The sequence below is a fragment of the Lynx canadensis genome, chromosome B1 (genome assembly GCF_007474595.2).
Source record: "Lynx canadensis isolate LIC74 chromosome B1, mLynCan4.pri.v2, whole genome shotgun sequence".
NCBI lineage: Eukaryota > Metazoa > Chordata > Mammalia > Carnivora > Felidae > Lynx > Lynx canadensis.
Window position 1 is genome coordinate 75919139 of NC_044306.2, and position 20471 is coordinate 75939609.

The window sequence follows — 20471 nt, forward strand, 5'->3', positions numbered from 1 at the left end:
TGTCAAATATGTTCTAAAAAATGACTATTGGTAGGAAAATAGAAGATATCTGGAATAGGTTACCTAATAGGAAAATACATTTAAAATAACTTGTACTGCCAAGTAAATTATTAATTTCCATGATCACTGTATCTTTATTTAAAGACCAAGAATACAAACCACCTTAATTTGTAACAATTACATCTACACCAAACACCCTGATATTTTCCTGGTCAAGTAGCCCAGCTCTTAGAGAAAATATACTTTATCTAACAGGATGGTGCCTGGATAGACAGGATGATATTGTTTGGGGGGATATCAGAATACACACTGGAAATACCGGGGTCAGTGCCAGGGTTGGACTCTTTCCTAGCGGTCACAGGAAAGGCAGAACGTTCCTGAACTGAAACAGCCTTCTGGCCACCGAAGATGAACAAATGCCCCCTTGTTTCAGCTGCCTGCCAGGGGGCCAAGGTTGATATAGGTGACCATTTAAATTTTACCTGTGCAGGGCCTGGGTGACTCACAGTCAACTGAGCATTGACTCTTGATTTCAGCTCAGGTCATGATCCCACGGTCCTGGGATGGAGCCCCACGTGGGGCTCTACGCTGAGGGTGGAGCCTGCTTACGAGTCTCTCTCCCTCTGCCCCTCCCTGCTGCTTGCACACTCCGTGTCTCTCAATAAATAAATAAATTTTACTTGGACAAGATCAACTGTAACTGGCAAATAGCACGAGTACTATAACTCCTATTAAAACAAACAAACAACAACAACAAAACAAAACCAGAGTATTTATTTAAAAACAAATAAAACCCTCGGAGTTACCTGGGTGGCTCAGTCAGTGAAGCATCTGACTCTGCGACTCTTGATTTTGGCTGAGTGATGATCTCATGATTCCTGGGATCAAGCTTTTCCCCGCACTCCTCGGCTCCCACCCCGTGCTGTCAGCATGGACCCTGCTTGGGATTGATTCTCCCTCCCTCTCTCTCTCTCTCTCTCTCCCTCTCTCTCTCTGCCCCTCCCCCACCTGAGTGAATACTCTCTTCTCTATCAAAATAAATAAATAAACTCAAAAAAAAAAAAAACCTAAGTAGGTCAACGAAATGACTCAGATATTGTTGCCACATCACAAATTTCAAGCTTTATGATGATATATTATTGGCACGCAAGCACGCACAAAGGGTCATCTTAGAAATTAGAATAAGGACTAATCTATCTTAGCTACAACCATCTCCACATCTCTACCCCCATTTTGTTTAAAAAGACATGGTGGGACATATTTTCATATATGTACTCTGAGGATGCCACTAAAGCCTGGTCAAAATAAAGGTCTGGTGGGTGGTGCCTGGGTGGCTCAGTTGGTTAAGCATCCAACTTCGGCTCAGGTTATGGCCTCGTGGTTCGTGAGTTCGAGCCCCACATCGGGCTCTGTGCTGACAGCTCAGAGCATGGAGCCTGCTTCAGATTCTGTGTCTCTCTCTCTCTCTGCCCCTCCCCAGCTCTGTCTGTCTGTCTGTCTCTCTCTAAAATAAATAAACATTTAAAAAAATTTTATAAGATGAAGCAGAAAAGACCCTCCCCGAGTCACTCATAAATGAAATGGGGCTCACTGCATTATTCCCTGTCTACCCAAAGAGACACATATCCAGAGGAGGAATGGCATCTGGCATCCTTTTTGCTTAAAGATTATTCACTAGGCGAGTTCCTTTTACCTGAACTATCATGCGTACACTTTGACCAGAGAATATAGTCCCTCTCCTGGTTCCCAAGAGTCAGGGTGATCCCGCTGGAGCAGCAAACGGGGGTCAGGGCGAGCAGCTTGGCCGCAGAAACAGAGTAACAGTCTCTCTCCTTCACGGCCCACCTCTGACTCAGCATCATGTGGTTGCAAGGGATCAGATACCTGTAACGACAACACGGCTGCATTCAGTGTCTGCCACATCCACTCCCATCGGGACCGGAGGTGGACGCACGATGCATCCTCTCCCCACTCTCGAGCCAGCCATCCTACCAGCCCCGGGGCTCACTCGCTTGCCTAAAACCTGCAGAGGGCTTCCTTCTTCTGGCAGAACCACCCCCTTGCAGAGGGCCCTCACGCTGCAACCTTCACGAACTGCCTCCTCTCTCACCGGGTCCGCTATCGCTCTGCCTCCATGTCTGCACCCACGGTAACCCTCACTAGGAATGTGCTCCCCGTTCCCTGCCTCACCGATGTCTTGTCATCCTGCAAGGTCCAGCTTCAGTGTCACCCTCTCTGGGAAGGCTTCCGGGGCTTCCTGCTCCAAGACAGAGCTACTCCCGCCCTCCACTACACTCACCGCCCTCTCCTAAAGCACGGGTACCTAGACTCACAATTATTTCAGCGTCTCAGAACACTCGGACACTCAGTACAACGTGCTACCAGAGCAGGGGCCTTCTTTGACACTGTGGTTTCATAGTCCCAGAAACTCTGGCTCGTAGTGGATGCCGAATGACCGCAGCCGCACGAAAAGGCAAAGACCCACTCCACAGTGCAAACCCCCTCTCGTACTCTCGTGGTTGACCCTGAGAAAATATGGCGGCGACAGGTGTTCTGGTCACCAGTTCCAACATGGGAGCTGGGGACAAGGAGAAGGGGTGTCCCAACACCAACAAGCCAGCAAGGCTCTAGGCACCAGCAGGGTGTCCTTCAATTCAACTCAATTCTGACCATATCTACCTGGAGATAGCGTCCACAGGTGAAGGGTTCGGTCCTACATGACTGTTGCCCACATACACACACTTCAGATGACCATCGCAGGCCAAGGTTATCACCTGTGCTTCTGACCAACCTGCTATAAATGGGAGGTTCCAACAACCTCCTTGGATATCAAATAAAACACTGCAGTGGCTCACCGAACTCAGAACAACATTTTACTTCCTGGATCACCAGTTTATTACAAAAGGATATAACTGGGGAACAGTCAGATGGTGGAGATGCATAGGGCAGGGTGTGGGGGAAGGGCGCAGACCTTCCATGCTCTCTCCGAGGGTATTGTTCTCCCCACATCTCTGTGTGTTCAACAACCTGGAAGGTTTCTGAACCCGGTCCTTTTGGATTTTTATGGAGGCTCTATTACAGAGACACGGTTGATTAAGTCACTGGCTGTTGGTGACTGTTTTAACCCGGGAGGTCAGGGGAGTAGGACCAAGAGTTGTAAGTAACCATCTAATCACAAGGTTGGGTCTCCTGGCAACCAGCCTCCATCCCCAGATTTGGGTCCTGGAGTGGCCTTATCAACATAACAAACACATCTTTGTTCCTCTCAGCATGTAGGAAATTCCAAGGGTTTTAGGAGGTCTGTGCCAGACACAGGACAGAGACCAAATATGTATTTCTTATTATAAATCACAACTTCACAGTGGCCAAGGCCTCACCAAGGAACACTAGGCCCCACTGCACACAAAATGCTTTCCGTGGGTAATCAAAAATACCTGAGTATCACTATGAACCTAGAGATAAGAAAATCTGGGCAATCAGTTCTGACACTCTGGGAGCACATCCGTGGGCTTCACAGGTGGAATAAAGTTTGTTTAAATGGCTGACACTCTTTACGGGGGGTGGGGGGGGGGGACAATACTGTTCCTTTAAACAAAGACGGAAAAAAACGGGATGGAGCATTCCAGAGCCAAGTGTCACTCGGACACAGGGGCCAATTCCCGAAGACCTGAGCCATGATCTTCAATAAACCAGAATGTTTTTGTTTCTGTTTTTCGCTTTTGAGAAAGAGGCAGTACAGAAGAAAACAAGCTATGATGAAGGATTCGGTGAAAAAGATAGAAGTACAACTTTCAGGGTGTGTCTGGAGGCCTGAGAACAACTAAGCTGTGTCTCCCACTTCCTGTTGATCCAAATGAGGAAGGTACGTTTACATTAATGACTGACCAACGGCAAGAGCCTGAGTCAAGGAGGAAAAAAGACTGAATTCTTTTCATGGTGCTTTACATGAACAATCTTAATAACTTTCACAGTGTGAAACAAGTTTGCCACTTAGCCCTCCCATTCCCAAAAGAACCACCACACCATTCTTCAAGTACTCTGCCAGAGGCTCCTAGTCTCTTCTCCCCCACACCCACGGGCATATAATCCACACACTCCTGAAGCCTAAACTTGGAATCACCGAGATCCAGACATTCCCCGCAGGTCTGATGTGGTGGCATCGACTTTCATAAATTCGAGTGTATGAATATCAAAGGTCATAAAAACAAAAAGGAAAGAGAGGAGGACAACATGGGCAAGGTGACAGGTCTGTTTTAATTCTTGGCCCAGCTCTGGGGTCTTGATCCGAGCACTAGCAGAGAAGAAACAGAAGTTGTAGGTTGAGGCACCAGGGTGGCTCAGTCAGTTAAGCTTCTGACTTTGGCTCAGGTCATCATCTCACAGTTTGTGAGTTCGAGCCCTGCGTCAGGCTCTGTGCTGACAGCTCAGAGCCTGGAGCCTGCTTCGTATTTCCTCTGTCTCTCTCTCTCTCTCTCTCTCTCTCTCTGTCTCTCTGTGTCTCTCTCAAAAATAAACATTTTAAAAAAGAAGCTGTAGGTAGCAAAATGAAGGAGGTCTTTTCACAAGGATCTCTGTGAGCAGAGATGCTTTGGTGACAGACAATGATGCAGAGGAGAGAGGCTTTCTCCCACTTGTCTACACAGGGCACAGCTCTGGCCCTGAGGGCACAAGGGAAGGCAGTGCTGGGCCAGCACCTCAGCACCTCTGCACTCTCAGGTGGGGACCAGGCAGGGGCAGAGGGAGACAGCACCAACCAAAGGGGCCACACCAGGCACTGCTGTGGCAACTGTGGTGGTGGACACACTTGCTTGTGACCATGGGTTAAGACCCCTCCCTAAGGCCAAGGTCTTAGTTGACAGGTGAAGGCCAGAAGACCCAGGAAAACATCGTGTGGTTGTTGAGATGGACTGTTCTCATCTCACTGGCTGGTGAGGCCTAGGGAAACTCATATCACATAGGATTTATTATCTCCTTATTTTGATCATTAATTATTTAAGAAAGAAACTGCTTCAATGCTTTGATACACTGCAGGAACTTGATGACTGGTTACAGCTCCAACCAAGCATATTTCATGATTTAAGTTGATATACATAGATTTCTGCTCTTTGTTTGAAGTATTTTTTAGAAATGGAACAGTGGATCAAACCTAATAAAGCTATTTATCAAATATCACCAGTGGGTAGCTGGAAATTATATTAGAATAAAGAGTAATTGGGAATTTGCAACTTTGCAAACACATATTTTCAGCAGAAACTAAGAATTTTCTTCTGAGTAAATCTAATAAACAGATTCCCTATAGGCTGAAGCAGAGGTTTCATCAAATCGAAAAGGGGGGGGGGGCCTGAGTGGCTCAGTCAGTGAAGTGTCTGACTCCCGATTTCAGCTCAGGTCATGATCTCGCAGGACATAAGTCTGAGCTCTGCTTTGGGCTCTGTGCTGACAGCCCAGAGCCTGCTTGGGATTCTCTCTCTCTCTCCCTCTCTCTCTGCCCCTCTCCGCTGTGCGTTCTCAAAATAAAGTTAAAAAAAAAATTGGAAATGGGGAGTGAGTTCACATGAATAACCCCTCCCTCATATTCACAGTGCTTCCACAGCACCTCTGAAATGAAGGATCATCCCAGAGGGAAGAGTGGGAAAACCATGCGTTGACCCTCTGTCTTCCCATCCCTTACAGGGAAAGATTAGGAACAGAATGAATGTCAGAAGCTGCCCTAATGTCAAATATCAAAATGAAGTGGCTGTCGATAAGAGAAAAATCACTCCAGAATTTGTCCTCAAACCATCTTTTCATTTATACTACACATACTTTGTCTGGAGGCTTTTATTTAAATTCAAAAGCAGTAAAAATAATCAGAAACTAAGAAATACCTGATTTTAGAGATCCAGATTACTCAAAGCCGTCCTACGACAAAGCAGGGGGAAAAAATGATATCGTCCATATTGTCCTCTCTTTTTTCCATTATTTCCCCAACCCTTCGCACCCCTTGGCCCACTGTCCCTCTCCCTGGCTCTCACTCATTGAAGTGAAGCATCGTTGCGTCTGAAACAGTTCAGTGACAGCCAATCAATAACAAAGCGCACACATTGCCTACTGCTACACTGACAACACGAGCGAAACAAAGCAGTACAATGAAGTAGGTAAGGTGTTTCTATGAGATGACAAGAACCTCAATAACGCACCAAGAGGCAAAAATCTACAAAGCAACATCAGTAAATTTCAAAAAGATTGTTTTCCAAAGACATTCTGACTGTACTTTTCCTAGCCATCTTACCCTAGGCTGGCTTGCCTTTTTCTTCCCCCTGCTCTCCTCCAGACACCTAGCTCCCATGCAGGATGGAAATGTTCCTGAAGTGGACACACAGCAACACACTTTGCTCTCCAAGCAAAACATCCTCTAACTGAACACAACAGGCAACGCAATTCAAGAACCTGAAGACAGACCAGCACTTCCGGAAAAAATGCCCCAACCAGAATATTCAGAAACGGCATTCAGGGTAGTAAGCAATTAAATTTTGCCTAAACTGGCAAGTGCCAGGAATACGGGGGTGATCTGTCACCTCACTGCTTATCAGCATTTCCTGCCTGCCTCTGGCCTATTCTATGTCACATCCATGCAGGCAGACAGTTTCTCCTTGGTTTTCTGCTCACTAAAATAGCCTCTCTTTTGGGGGTACCTTATTTCAAGTTACGGCTCCTGATTATTATGCTAACCATAAGAAATATATCACTTATGAATGGATTATCACTTTGCAATATCAGTATTTAGTAGTATTTGGATTGCAACAAAAATGGACATATAGTTATTATTTATCACATAACAAATAAGTTCAATTCGGTGGACTCACATAATCTCGACTGCTCTACTGCCTCTCAGCCCCACACGTTTATCATGTGCGTTCGAACCACTATAGTGGCAATAACAAAAAGGACAGATTATAAATCTGTGTTTTATGTCCCTGAAGATAAAGTTTAAATGACTAGAAGAATAAGGATTTTGCATTGTCTTTGCTTTTGTACAGATTCTAAATCAGAAAAGACAACGTTTTCATTAGTTTAGGATGTATTTTCCAGGAAATTCTCCTCCCTTCAATTTGTGTAGTATGTTACAGTGTTTCAAAAACACTTTTCAGATAGCCCCACACTTGATCCTCCCAAACATCTTCATTTGAGCTAGAAATTCCAAAAATAGAATAGGTCAAGTCAGCAGTTCACTCTCCTTCTAATGGGATCTGTTACACTTTATCAATTTAACCACCGTCATTCACAGCCTTGTTTTCATAATTTTAATCTCTTTACCTCTTTCTGCTGCAAATGTAGTAACTTCTTCCATTCTATCTCCTAGTTCACTAATTCTCTCTTTCTCTCTTAATCTGTGTCCCACATGCTATTTACCCAAACCCCTGATTTTTCATTGTAATAATTACAGCTCTTACTTCTAAGAGTTCTGATTGGTTCTTGAAATCTGTCATTTTTGCATGATCACAAAAACACCATTTCTTTAACAGAAAATAACAAGTGTTGGCAAGGATGTGGAGAAACTGGAGCCCTCGTGCACTGTTGGTGGGCATGTAAAATGGTGCAGCTATTATGCAAAACAGTAAAAAACTTAAAATAGAGTTACCATGTGATCCAGCCATCCCACTTCTGGGTATATCACCCACAAGAATTGAAAGCAGGGTGTTAAAGAGAGGTATCTGTACTCCTATGCTCCTAGAAGCATTATTCACAACAGCCAAAAAGCGGAAACAACCCAAAACGTCCATCACCAGACATATGGAGAAACACAATGTGGAATATATAAACAGTGGGATATTATTCCGTCCTAAAAAGGAAGGAAATCCTGACACATGCAACAACATGAAGACAAAAGGAAAAGTGAAAAAGTTCAGGCACCAAAAAAAGGGTATGATGCCACCTAAGGGAGGTATCTAGAGAGTAGTCAAATTCAGAGAGTCAGAAAGTAGGAGAGTGGCTTCCTGAGGCCGGAGGAGGGAGACATGGTGAATTAGTGTTTAGCGGGACACAGTGTTCCTGTTGCAAGGTGGAAACATTTCTGGAGCTGGATGGCAGCAATGGCTGCACCACAATGTGAATGTATTTAATACCATTCATTGAACTGTATGGTTACGATGGCAAATATTATGTTCTGTGTATGTTATGACAATTAAATATAATTTAAAATGGGGGGGGGGGGGACCTGGCAGTTCAGAGGGCAGAGACCAGGAAGCTGAGGGTTCCCACGAGTCTGCTGCATACCTGACTTCCGTGTATATTCTCCATTCGCTCATGGATTCCCCCAGGCAATGAGGTAGAATTCGAAATAAATTGGGGCACCTGGGTGGCTCAGTCCACTGAGCGTCTGACTCTTGATTTGCACTCAGGTCATGGTCCCAGGGTCATAGGATCAAGCCCCACGTCCAAGCTCCACACTGAGCATGAAGCCCACTTGGGGGCTTCCCTCTCTCCTTCTCTCCCTCTCTCTCCCTCTCCCTCCCCCACCCCCTGCTGCCCCTCTCACACTCTCTCTCTCTCTCTTAAAAAAAAGAAAAAGAAAGTATCACATAAAGGGCAACTATCATTATTGTATTATCGCCATCATCCTCATTAAAGAAACAAGGAAAATGCTTGGGCTCAGAGAGCCTAAGACCAGGTAGTTACGTGGGATTTGGCTTCCATCACCCTATTCAGAATCTTCGACGTGTGCCCTTCAGGCACTTTGCTGGGAAACGATTGGCCCTGACTTGGATATGGAAATATCTCAACCATGAGCCAATTTCTCCCCCTTCACGTGGCACGTGACTGGGTCTCAAAAGCAGCTAACACGATCTCTGAGGGCAGTGTTTAGCACAACAAGCACCACACCGCATCCCGCGTAGACCAAAGGTGATGGAGGAGTTGTCCCCAGCTGGGCCACATGTGATGAGGTGGCTCGGAGGGGAAAGGCTCTGCACATCCCCAGCAGGGCCAGGCTTCCAGGGAGGCTGAAAAAGACAGCTGCATTTCATGCCCCCAGCGAAGCAGCCTTTAGGAATTTGACACTTAAATATAATCAGGTTTTACCGTGGTGGGAAGCAAAGTGTGGTTTGGGGCAGTAAGAAAGGCTTTAACAAGTTGCTCTGAGGGATTCCGTTCAGGCCTTGCTAATGCATCTGTCACGTCAGCAGACACCTAACGGGAGGCTGAAGCAATCCTTTTAGGATGGGATGTTCTACTCAAAATATTCTAGCCAGACTACCCAGGCTCTCTCTTCGTGATCAGATTTGTTCTTTGCCAGTGCCTTAAGATTAGTGACTGATGACCTAATCTAAACCTCTAGAAAGTCCAAAAACTCTTTTTAAAGTAAGAAAATTAATAAGTGATCTACTTCCCCACGAAATGATAACTCTATGAGGCCTCCACCATGATGCCACCATCCACCTCTTCCAGCCTGGTTTTGGTTTTGGTTTTTTTATCGCTCCCATTTGCAGATAAACCAGTGACCACTGGTTCTCAAAATCAGCCATGCATCAGAATCCCCTGGAGAGTTAGTTAGAACACAGCTTGCCAGGCCCCACCCACCCCCTGAGTCAGCACATCTGGGAAAAGACCAAGAATCTGCATTTCTAACCTGTTCCTGGGTGAAGCCTCTCCTCTTGTCCCCCGACCACTTCGCCACCCCCTTACTTGTCCACAGCAACCACGCTGGAAATGCTAACGCAGCCACTTGGAATGTCCTCTTCTCGTAATTCTACTCACGTTGTATCAAAACCCCACTGGTGACCAGAGGTGGTCCAAGTCTCCTCCTCTTCCCCTGTCCTAGGCTTCTTCTCCCGCTATTCCCAAGGAGGAGGTCACACAAAGGGTCAGAATGTCCTCAAAGGAATCAAAGGAAAGAGGAGGCAGGAAGGCGTGCCAGACGACCCTGGTTGACTTGTTCCTTTTTGTTTCCATACCCCGAGAGGGGAGTGTGGGAGCACAAAGCCTAGCCACCTCCCCCTCTCTCCCTTCACAAAGCAGATGCTTCCCTTGGGGACCCCCACAGGAGAGGCAGAGTTGGGCCAAGGCGTGATTAGGTGTTCCTGAGTCCCCTGCCAAATGACCACATTAACAGCATCCTAACAGCAGTTCACTTTGACTCCTGACACCTGTCTTCAAATACCAGCCAATTCCCCAAACCTTTCTCACCTGTCCCTCCGAAGGTCCTACCTGCTCCACCTTGTTTAGAAGTCCTTTTCAATCCATCTACCCCATGCCCTACTCTCTTCTGAACTGTACACGGAAAGTACTCATTAAATATTTACTGAATTGAATTGAAACATACTTATGGGTCAGAGAGAGCACGCCGTAGGTGTAACATTAGGAAAGCAAGAGTCATAAAAATTATATATCAATAGCATTTCATATTTGGAAAAGTTGTTTCCAGTAACACAGGCCTCTAAAAGTGTACTTCAGGAGAAAGACATTCAGCCGCAGAACAGGAAAGCCTTCATAGTCTGAAAATTTCCCAACATCCTATCTGTTATTTCCAGGAACATATTTATAATACAATGTATTTAGCCCCGTAAATACTCTTAATAGGAAAACTAAAATTAACCTTGGGAAATGATACAGAAATTAGATTGATATTCCTGATCATTTTTTCCCTTAGAAGCATGGCTCCTACATGGCTTATATGACCCAAAGAAAAATATAATAGCAATAGTACATATTGAGTTTTTCTTTAAAGAGAACAAAAGAGGGCAACTCACCTTAGAACTAGCTGTAACATCACATCTTCACAATGTAAACCGATGAGAGTTCTAAACAATGCCAGGGACACCACACAGAGCTGGGAAGCAAAAAACACACATTCTATTTCAGATATTGGAAGGATAGCTGTACTCCCCACAGATGGAAAATAAATCAGAATTACAAACTAAAATGGCCTCTTTTTTTAGCAGCTTTGATAAAAACATGCTGCTTCCCGAGAGAATGTGTGTTAAGGCTTTTAGTTCTCCTACAGGATTTGATTAGAAAGCCTATGTCTAGGGGCGCCTGGGTGGCTTAGTCAGTTAAGCGTCCAACTTCGGCTCAGGTCATGATCTCACAGTTCGTGAGTTCGAGCCCCGTGTCGGGCTCTGTGCTGACAGCTCAGAGCCTGGAGCCTGCTTCACATTCTGTGTCTCCCTCTCTCTCTGCCCCTTCCCTGCTCATGCTCTGTCTCTCTCTGTCTCAAAAATAAACATTTAAGAAAGCCTATGTCTAGAATGATGCCATAATGCAGAATGACCCTCCTACAAAATGCCTGTGCTCTTATTTCCAACTTTTAAAGATCCACATAAACGTGCTCCTACAACTCCCCAACACACATACACACACGCGTGCGCGCGCGTGCGCGCGCGCGCGCGCGCGCGCACACACAATCTCCTGCTTGGCATTTATTTTCCCAAGTTATTTTCAAATATGACATTGGTTATTTACAAGACAGGGCTAACAGAAAATTGCAGGTACCCTGGCCAGCTCCCCAACTAGAGTGTTTAGCCCCATGCCTCAGCTCCTTTGGGCTTGTCTCTTGGCTTTGGGGCAAACATTCTCCTTGGTTCCATTTTCAGTAGTGCTGAGAGTATGATAATACAGTTTTCTAAGAAGTTCATTCAAAACGAAGAATTCCTTTGATCTCTAATTTCCAAAAAGGAAAGGTAAACAGCCAAATAGGGAAGATACCTACAGGTGAATTATAAAATCATTGTACCCTTTTGAGAGTAAGCTTTCATCATTTCATCAGAGCACTTAAGTAATTTTTTGCACCAGGGAGTAATTCCTAGTCTGTGTTCTAGACAGGACGGACCTAAAACCTGGTCAATGAAATCCATAATGGTGTCATAAAAATAATAGCTACAAGAAAAAGCAGGGGAGGGGGGATTAGAGAAAAAATATTCATCATTAATCCCCAAAACAAACTCTCCTGAAATTTGTTCTGAGTTATAAAGTCCCTTCCTCTGGGGTTCACCTTACCCGAAATGGGGTGTTGATTCGGCTTGTGAGAGTATCTAGGATGTGGACATTCTCGTGCTGGTGCAACAGGATAAAACGGAGGAAGATCTCGAGTAATGCTGGCTCGGAGATACTACGCAGGAAAAGGTCCAAATATGCAGTTGTGGTCATGACCTCCTCCACAGTCACCTGGGACCAACGACAGAGTGAGCACAGGCGAGCATCCTCTCGATGCTGTGATACATGCTTCCCCAAAGGCCCCTGGCCTCACCGTAGTGACCCCATCAAGGCAAGGACATGCCAACCACGAGAACACGCTTCAGAGCTTCATCTGAAGCCTATAACCTATTCACATCCCACAATACCACATGCTGCTTCCGCCCTTTAATTCAGTAACGGAAAAGCAAGGACATAAAAAAGCAATTCAAGTGTTCTGACAACTCTAATCATCAAATGCAGTTCAAATACCATAAAGATTTTAGTGTGTAACCACAAAGGGGGGGAGATAATGTAAAGTATCTACATGGTCAATAAAGGATTAATTAGAAAGCTCAATATAACTGTTTCATCATTAGTCATCCAATAAATATTTATTAGACTTGCTATGTACCAGGAGCTAGAACCATAAGAACACATTTTCTGTCCAGGAAGATGGGTGTGTGTATGTATGTATATATATGTAAGAGGTACAGATACAAAGTAATGCAGATGTTCAGGTATGTTCCTGGAAAGTTGCAAGTCAAATTTTTATAACTGAATAATATACGTAAAGTGTTATTTATAAAGTGCTATAAGAGTTTACCACTTATAAAGTAACTGACTTTTTTTTATAATACAAATTAGTATTTTCTACGTGGTGTGATTATCCCAAGCAGTAAAATGTCTGTCTTTCAGGGAATATAAAACTCTCAAGAGTCAAGTTTTTCAAAGTGCTGAGGATTTGGTGCTTAAAGCATTCAAATTTTAATTTTAAGCATTTTGATAGGGAATATTTTAAGAACTCGGATAGATTTCTTTGTCTTCCTAAAAAGCAAAGTACAACATCTCTTGATGAACAGGGGTCATCAATTGTCTGACTGACTGTAGAACAGAAATACCCAAACTGGGGTGCATGGAAATCACAAGGGAAACAGTTCCAAACTTCAGATTCCAGCTCTATCCCCTAGAAATCTCAGCAATCTCCCCTGCCATGAGTCTAATGCACCTGACGCTAAACAGATGGGGATGCTTTTTGAGTGGTTACATCTTTCTCTTTTCCAGTTTTTCATTTCTTTCTTCCTTTCTTCCAAAGTATTAACTGTCACTTTATGATATTGTTATTGGTCATTCCTTTTATAATACACTCTTCTCCTTGTAATGTTCTGTCTTCAAAATCAGTTTAGAAACCAGATCAGCAAATCTGATATCTGAGTATAGATAGGCCCCATGTGGATGCATCTGTACATAAAGGCTTAAACTGTTTTCATATATTTTCTTGGTCCTTAGTTATATTCCAGACAGAGGAGTCCAAGTGGATAAGATAAAGCCAAATAAGTTTTGTCTATTTTCCTTATTCCAAGTAAGGCATGCCTATACAGTACACTCGAACTCACCCTCTCAGGATCTGTTGACAAGTGGCCCAGCAGAACCCTGAGTGGCATGAGCTCAGTGTGCAACAGAGTGCAAACACCATCCCCCTCCAGCTCAGCGCCAGTGCTCTGAGCCCTCAAAACATTCCACACACCACTGTGTCATCTGACCAATTTGAAAGGGCTCTCTGTGGCCCAAATATAACAAAACAAACAGGTGAGCCTCAACCACTCGGCAAATAAATTACCTTGAGAAGAGTGCTTCTCATGGGCTGTCCCTGGTCCTGAAATAAACTGCTTCTATCCTTGTGTTTTTTTGGTGTTCTCCAGTCCCAAGCTCATAGCACTCTTAACACTGTCCTGGAACACATGCTATGTCTTTTTTATTACTCCAGTGCAATGTACAGAGTTGGGCACATAGAAGGTACTGAATATAACATTTCCTGAATAAACAACAGCCCCCAAGGTCCTAGTGATTTACATTTGCCAGAGTTGAGCTTAATTTTTAATTCTTCCCTCTTCTCTGAATGTGTTCTGAGGGCCCCAGAGAATGGGGACATTTTTAATAAAAACCTATGAAATAACTGATGCCACCAAGTATACTTATGGGGGAATGATTCATACCACCACCGAATGTGGAGCTCCATTAGCTCACCCCCATTCCACTGCCACAATCTCGGGGTCCGTTAGCAGAAACTTAATTCAAAATCACTTGGGCAGAAGTCTAATTCCCTAATGATCTGGATCACTAGAAAATGCACAACCAGACATTTCAAACGGGCCATGCATGCATGCAATTTATGCAATACTGTATTTTCAGCCTTCCTTACTGAGCACTGCTGAGCTGACATGTCCTGCACAATTCCAGGAGCTGCCTTTGCACCAATAATGCACCATCAGCTTTTCCCCCCTTAAGTTACACATGACCTTAATAAGCTCAAAAGCACAGCAATAAACCCTTTAGAACAGAAGTCTCAGTCTTTGGGGGCTCACATGAAAGCAGGGCATTAAGCATCTATTGTTTACTACTCTTAGGCTGGATAAATGAAAGATTTTATTATTTTTTTTTCTTTTCTTAGCAATCAAAGCTGTCATTTATAACCTAAGAGGATTTAAGAAAACACTTGGAGGGGCAGCATTTACATAACATGGTATAAATATTAAAAACCCAATTCTATTAAGCATCAAGTTGTAACCTCTTTATAAATCGAGGTCACACTCACCTTAAACTAATACCCAAGCCAAGAAAATCTGGTTCCCTTCTCTGTCTCTTCCCTCCTCCATATTCACAGAGCCCTCAGAAGACTTTTATCCCAGAAAATCTTTTCCTGCCCCATTATCTTACTTTTCAGAATCTTCCTCTAATCCCCCAAATAGGCAACCTCCTTAACGAGGATGAGACCAGAGCCTAAGTGTGATCACTTGAAAGCTAACGATGAACCCCCAGGGGAAGGCAGCTCTGCCGTGCAGAATGCAAAACCAAAGCGGCCACTGATGCCCCAAAGAGGACATATTAGTAGAACAGGACAGTAGCATCCTCTTCATGGTCCAATTACGAAGGACAATCAGCTCTTGATGTATGTAAGACCTTTTGCCTTACCGGTGAGATGACTGTCAGTATTTATTTCTCTTGTTCTGTAAGGAATTGCAGGTAGCTACAAATCTGGGTACAAATACTAGTAGAAATAGTAAATGAGGTTCTACCTTACTACCATATAATATACAGTAATAAAATTTAAGGATACTAAAGCTTAGGAATGTTAATTCTTACTAAAGGCAGAACCATAGGGGCACCTGGGTGTCTCAGTCGGTTAAGCGTCCAGCTTTGGCTCAGGTCATGATCTCACGGTTCATGAATTTAAGCCCCGTGTTGGGCTCTGTGCTGACAGCTCAGAGCCTGGAGCCTGCTTTGCCATCTGTGTCTTCCTCTCTCTCTCTCTCTCTCTCTCTCTCTCTCTCTCTCTGCCCCTCCCCTGCTCATGTTCTGTCTCTGTCTCATAAATAAATAAACATTAAAAAAATTATTTAGAAAAACAAATTTTAAAAAATTAAGGCATCAGGACAGCAATAACCTAAGGAAAACTCCTTCCCACAAACAAATAATTATCCTTGACAAGATAAATGCAACCATGAACCTAAAGAATGTATCTGCTGAGGCACCCTTCTGTGCTTCACTTTTCAGCCCCAGTTCTAGAATGGAACCTGAGCCCTGACTCAGGGACTTGACTTCATCTCTGTCAAGACCAGTTTGGTCTACCCTTTGAAATCAATCCCTTTCTTCACCCACCTTCTCCCCCCTCCACTAGCTCTCACCTGGGTCCCCTTCACGCCCAATGCCTTCACCAGTCCCTCAAAATAGTGTTTTTAAACTAGAGTCTGAAATCCAAAAGTGGATAGTGAAATCAGTGTATCAGTTCACTCATGGTTTAGACCAGACTGAAACAGAAAATACTAGAGTACATTGCACTTGGTAGGAACTATTTTGTGAAACTTTCGGGTGCCTATTTTGTTCAAACTATATGTAATGTAATATATTATATTTATGTATGTGCCTTGTTACATACTCAGTAAAAAATATAGACAAACATACACAAATGCCTAAGATAAATTTTGGACTGTGCATTAGAGTCAGAAACATCTGAAAAGCGACACAGTAGCACTGCAATAACCACACCAGCCCACGGGCCTTTCTGCCTCCCCCTCAGCCGCTCAGGCTCCTCACCAGTCCTACACCCCAGGCTACAACCCAGCATGTTCAGAGTCTGGAAGAAGTGCATGCATAGTCCAGATTAGTTCTCCGACCAGGAAGCAACTGAATTTACAGTCAATCTACTCCTTTCTATCTTAGCCATGAGCCCCAGACATGCATTTTTAAAATTAATATCTCAAGCCTCTCAGAAAAGGACAAAATAGGACTTGTTTTCCTTTTAAAAAAGGAGTGGGAAGGAAGATAGGAGTTGACACCATGTGTCACATCCCACTTCTGTAATTCAAAACTCTCTCAAAAGCGAAGGCCAGAACCAAGCCCAGCCATTGTGCCCACAATCGCGGCAGCACATTAACTTAACGCGTAGCGTAGGAGTGAAATTGAGCATATAGACATTCTGACCTTTCTGTAATCAGCTCTAGTTGGGCAATTCCATTTGCATCTAAATTAGCACCAGAATCCTCCCTATAATGGCAGGTTTATGTGTATGTTCCGAAAAACAAATTTCCCACCTGCTAATTGTTTTTTTGTGATCCAGTCACATTGGAACAAACAGATGGGTTCTACCTTCTGTCGCTTAGGCAGGTGGCAGGCAGTGGGGTCAGGTGACTGTTGCATCCTCTCCAAGTTAGAAGCCACCTTTCCCTGGCTTTTCCTTCCATAGACAGGAAAAAACTAGCTAAGCAGGGGCTCACCCGGGTCATGTGTAAGTCTTCAGCCCCTGCAGCTCCAATTGGAGGGTTAGGAAACTGAGACTCAGCTGAACCCTGCCCACTGAAAGCAGCAGGGAAGAGAGGAACAATAAGGCTGGATCGCACCGAACAGGCATGAAGGGACCTTCACAGGAAACACAGGCTAAGAACTTTGCTCGCTGCTGCCAGACAAGCTAGCGGCCAGGCGGGAGGCATGTCCACCCAAGTGCAGCCAAGGGCAGCAGCTGGGTGGGCTCTTCACAGACATCTTCTACCCTCCAAGGACACAGAGCACAAAGAACGTTCAAGTACATAAAGGAAGACAGATACCCTGGTTCTCAGCAAGCAGCCCCACTGTTTCAGCCAAACATTCAGGAAAGATGACGTTTGGTTATTCCAAGTCTGCAGAGAGCCTGCAGTTGATGAGTCAGACTCTCTCCCTCCTGGCCCCTCAAGCCTCCCTTCTGCTCCTAGACCTCTAGGCCACACCAGTCACTGACACCGCCACGGGCAGGCTGAAAAGGCAAATGGAGGTGATATCCAAAATCAGTAAGTTTGACTACTTATTCCTAAAATATTTGAGGAAGGAAGGAATTAAAATGATGGCTAGAGTGACATCAGCAACATATTTTAAGGAAAAATATTAAAATTAAGCCAGTCTCTATCTTTTATTCCCAGCATTTCTTCAATATATCTGTAATACATTAAATGTAATAATTAAATCAATTAAATATTATCAATTAACTAATTCATTAAATATAATACACTTCCTCTTGCCTATCATAAACCTCTCCCCAGAGCAGTCAGCAAATTCTTTCTTTTTTTTTTAATGTTTATTTATTTATTTTGAGAGAGAGCGAGCACAGAGGAGAGGCAGAGAGTGAGGGAGAAAGAGAATCCCAAGCAGGCTCTGCACTGTCAGCATAGAGCCCAACGCGGGGCTCAAGCCCACAAACCATGAGATTATGACCTGAGCCAAAACCAAGTGTTGGATGCTCAACCAACTGAGCCACCCCGGTGCCCTGGCACATTATATCTAAAGCCTCCCTTGCTGTACTATGTGTGCATAATTTGTTCCCTAATACTTCATTATAATATAACTTATCAGAGTGTAATTCAACATATGATCCATTATATTTGAACCTCATCTAATGGAATTCAGTTATTGAAATACTCCAAATATTGCATAAGAAAGCTATTTCACAGTTTGGTTCTGAGGTCAGAATGAACAGAGACACTCTGGGGTGGGTGTTTAAGTGCAGAAGCAGAGATCCAAACAGTATCCCAAAGATCGCTAAATCCATCCGTCAGCTGTTTACTAGCTGTTTCAGAAAGCATCTTACGAACTTACAATACGAACCACCATACAAACAACGCCATCATCACTGGTCAGTTTCTGAGCACCTACTGTGTAATGAAGGATTATTCTCAGCATATTGCTTCAGCTCCTGGAGTCCACACAACTTCATGAGAACGGACTCAACCCAAGCAAAATGACCCTGCATGAAAGGACCCTGCGGTACGTGAGCGGAACCACCAGAAGGCTGAAGAAGTGGGCTTCCAGAGGAAGGGGTTCTGCTGCCGGGCAGCCAAAACACACATCGCCACTCTGCCTTCTTCTAAACTGCTTCCCGTGGCAACACAGCCCCGGTCTTCCCAACCAGAAAGCATTCCTCATTGTAAAGAAGATTCTACCCCCGTCATCCAAAGTGTGCCTCACGCGGGGTGCCTGAGCAGCCCAGTCAGTTGAGCACCCGAATTCAGCTCAGGTCACGATCTCACAGTTCGAGAGTTTGAGCCCCGCGTCGGGCTCTGTGCTGACAGCTCAGGGCCTGGAGCCTGCTTCAAATTCGTGTCTCCCTCGCTCTCTGCCCCTCCCCCACTCATGCTCTGTCTCTCAAAAAATAAATGTTAAAACTTTTTTTAAAAAAACTGTGTTCACATTAAGACGTGGTGACAGGGAAATGCCATCTCTCAAAACTCAGCTGTCTTTCCTATTCTGGAATGATTAAGCCCTCAGCTTCCTCTTTTGTGGGCTAGTCCATTTCCTTTCCCAGTTTCCTTAATGCCTTCGCCCATCCTTTAAGACTACAAACTTACTGCAGAAATGACTGTGTCTGACCTACAGTGTGAATTCTCAAAGCACCTGCTACGCCAGCAGGGACTCAGAGGGTAATCAATACATGTGTCGAGATGGAAATCAGCAGCCCTGTTACTAATAAAAACATGTGGTTTTTACAGCCCATGTTTGGGGACGCCTTCATCAGCAAGGTGGTTAGATTAATTTGACAATACATGCAAAGCAGAGGATATTTTCCTTTTATCATGAATAACATTACATTGAAAATACAGAGCCTAACTCATGCCATGCTCTTGAATTACAGCAACCTAGAAAAGTGACCTATTGGGAAAAAAGAAATGCTTCCTCGGGTTTCCTCCTAATTTCTCTTCTTGATTAATAGGACAGTACTAGTGAATTCTGATGAGCATCGACATTAAAACCCAACAGTCAAGGGGAAATGGCTCATGGACCAGAGTCTCAATCAGCAGCTTCTGTAGAATGAAGTTATTTGAGAACAATTCTAAGAAGGCCTACCACCTCCCTCCCCATTCAATTTGCCTGCTGGGTCAAAGGTATTATTTGGCCTGGAGTTTTATACACAGACCAATTTTCCTAGACACCACAGACTATAACAAAGGCAAGCTAGGATGACAAGAGCCAGATTTCACTCCTGGCTTACTTTCCATGAGACAGAAAGTCCTCAACACAAGGGAAGACTTAGAAAACACACAGGTATCTACCCAAGTGAGTTCAATAATTCTCGTCTCTCTGTTCTAATTCTCGTTTCTCTCTGTTGCCCCAACCTGGTCATCACCTGGCACTAGATAATCACAGAGTAAAGTACACAGAGGCGGACCCTGTCACAGTGATTCTGTCTCTACCTCACTGGAAACGCCAGTCAGACATACAAATGGGGGGTGGGGAAGAGCAAAAAAAAGTTTAGTGTGGGGCAAAAGAAAACTAAGCAGACTGTAAACTTCCTTTCTGTTTTCCTTTTTGGTTTTCTCACGACAATTTGAAATATTGCCGGGCATTTGTTGCCGATAAATGTTTAATGTTCTGCTAGGAGGGTGCAGGGAAAGAATAGAAGATTCACACCACCTTCCAGACCGGACCCTCCCTCCCTTCTCCAAGACTGTTTCCAGGACAAATACCACCTGGCTGCCTTATATAAATAAGGTGGGGCTTTGTGCGAGGTACTTTCCTGTGGTTCTTTGCGTTAGAGAGAGTGGGACCCTTCCTATCTTTCCATAACTCTGATGCTTAAGAACTGAGGAGCATTATCTCCCTCGTGCACTTGTTGAAATTAAAAAGAAAGAAAGACAGAAATCTACTTTTCCATTTCAAATCAACAGTAAATGCAAGCTTAATTTATAACCCTAATTTTCTCTCCTACAATGGCAGAGAAATGACATGAAGTACCACGGCGAGGTCAGAGATGACGTAGCTTTTCAGAAACTTATACTGATTCAGACTCTAAAAAGCTGACT

At 44.2% G+C, this 20471-nt stretch overlaps 1 protein-coding gene across 1 annotated transcript in view; it reads right to left on the reverse strand.

Annotated features, from left to right (window-relative positions):
- FAM160A1 (family with sequence similarity 160 member A1) overlaps positions 1-20471 on the reverse strand; it is a 244720-nt gene that overhangs the window by 16379 nt on the left and 207870 nt on the right. The window contains exons 7-9 of the mRNA XM_030312922.1: positions 11974-12141; positions 10728-10807; positions 1694-1884 (exon numbers count right to left, since the gene is read on the reverse strand). Coding sequence (XP_030168782.1) covers positions 1694-1884; positions 10728-10807; positions 11974-12141 — 439 coding nt within the window. The remainder of the gene's footprint in view (positions 1-1693; positions 1885-10727; positions 10808-11973; positions 12142-20471) is intronic.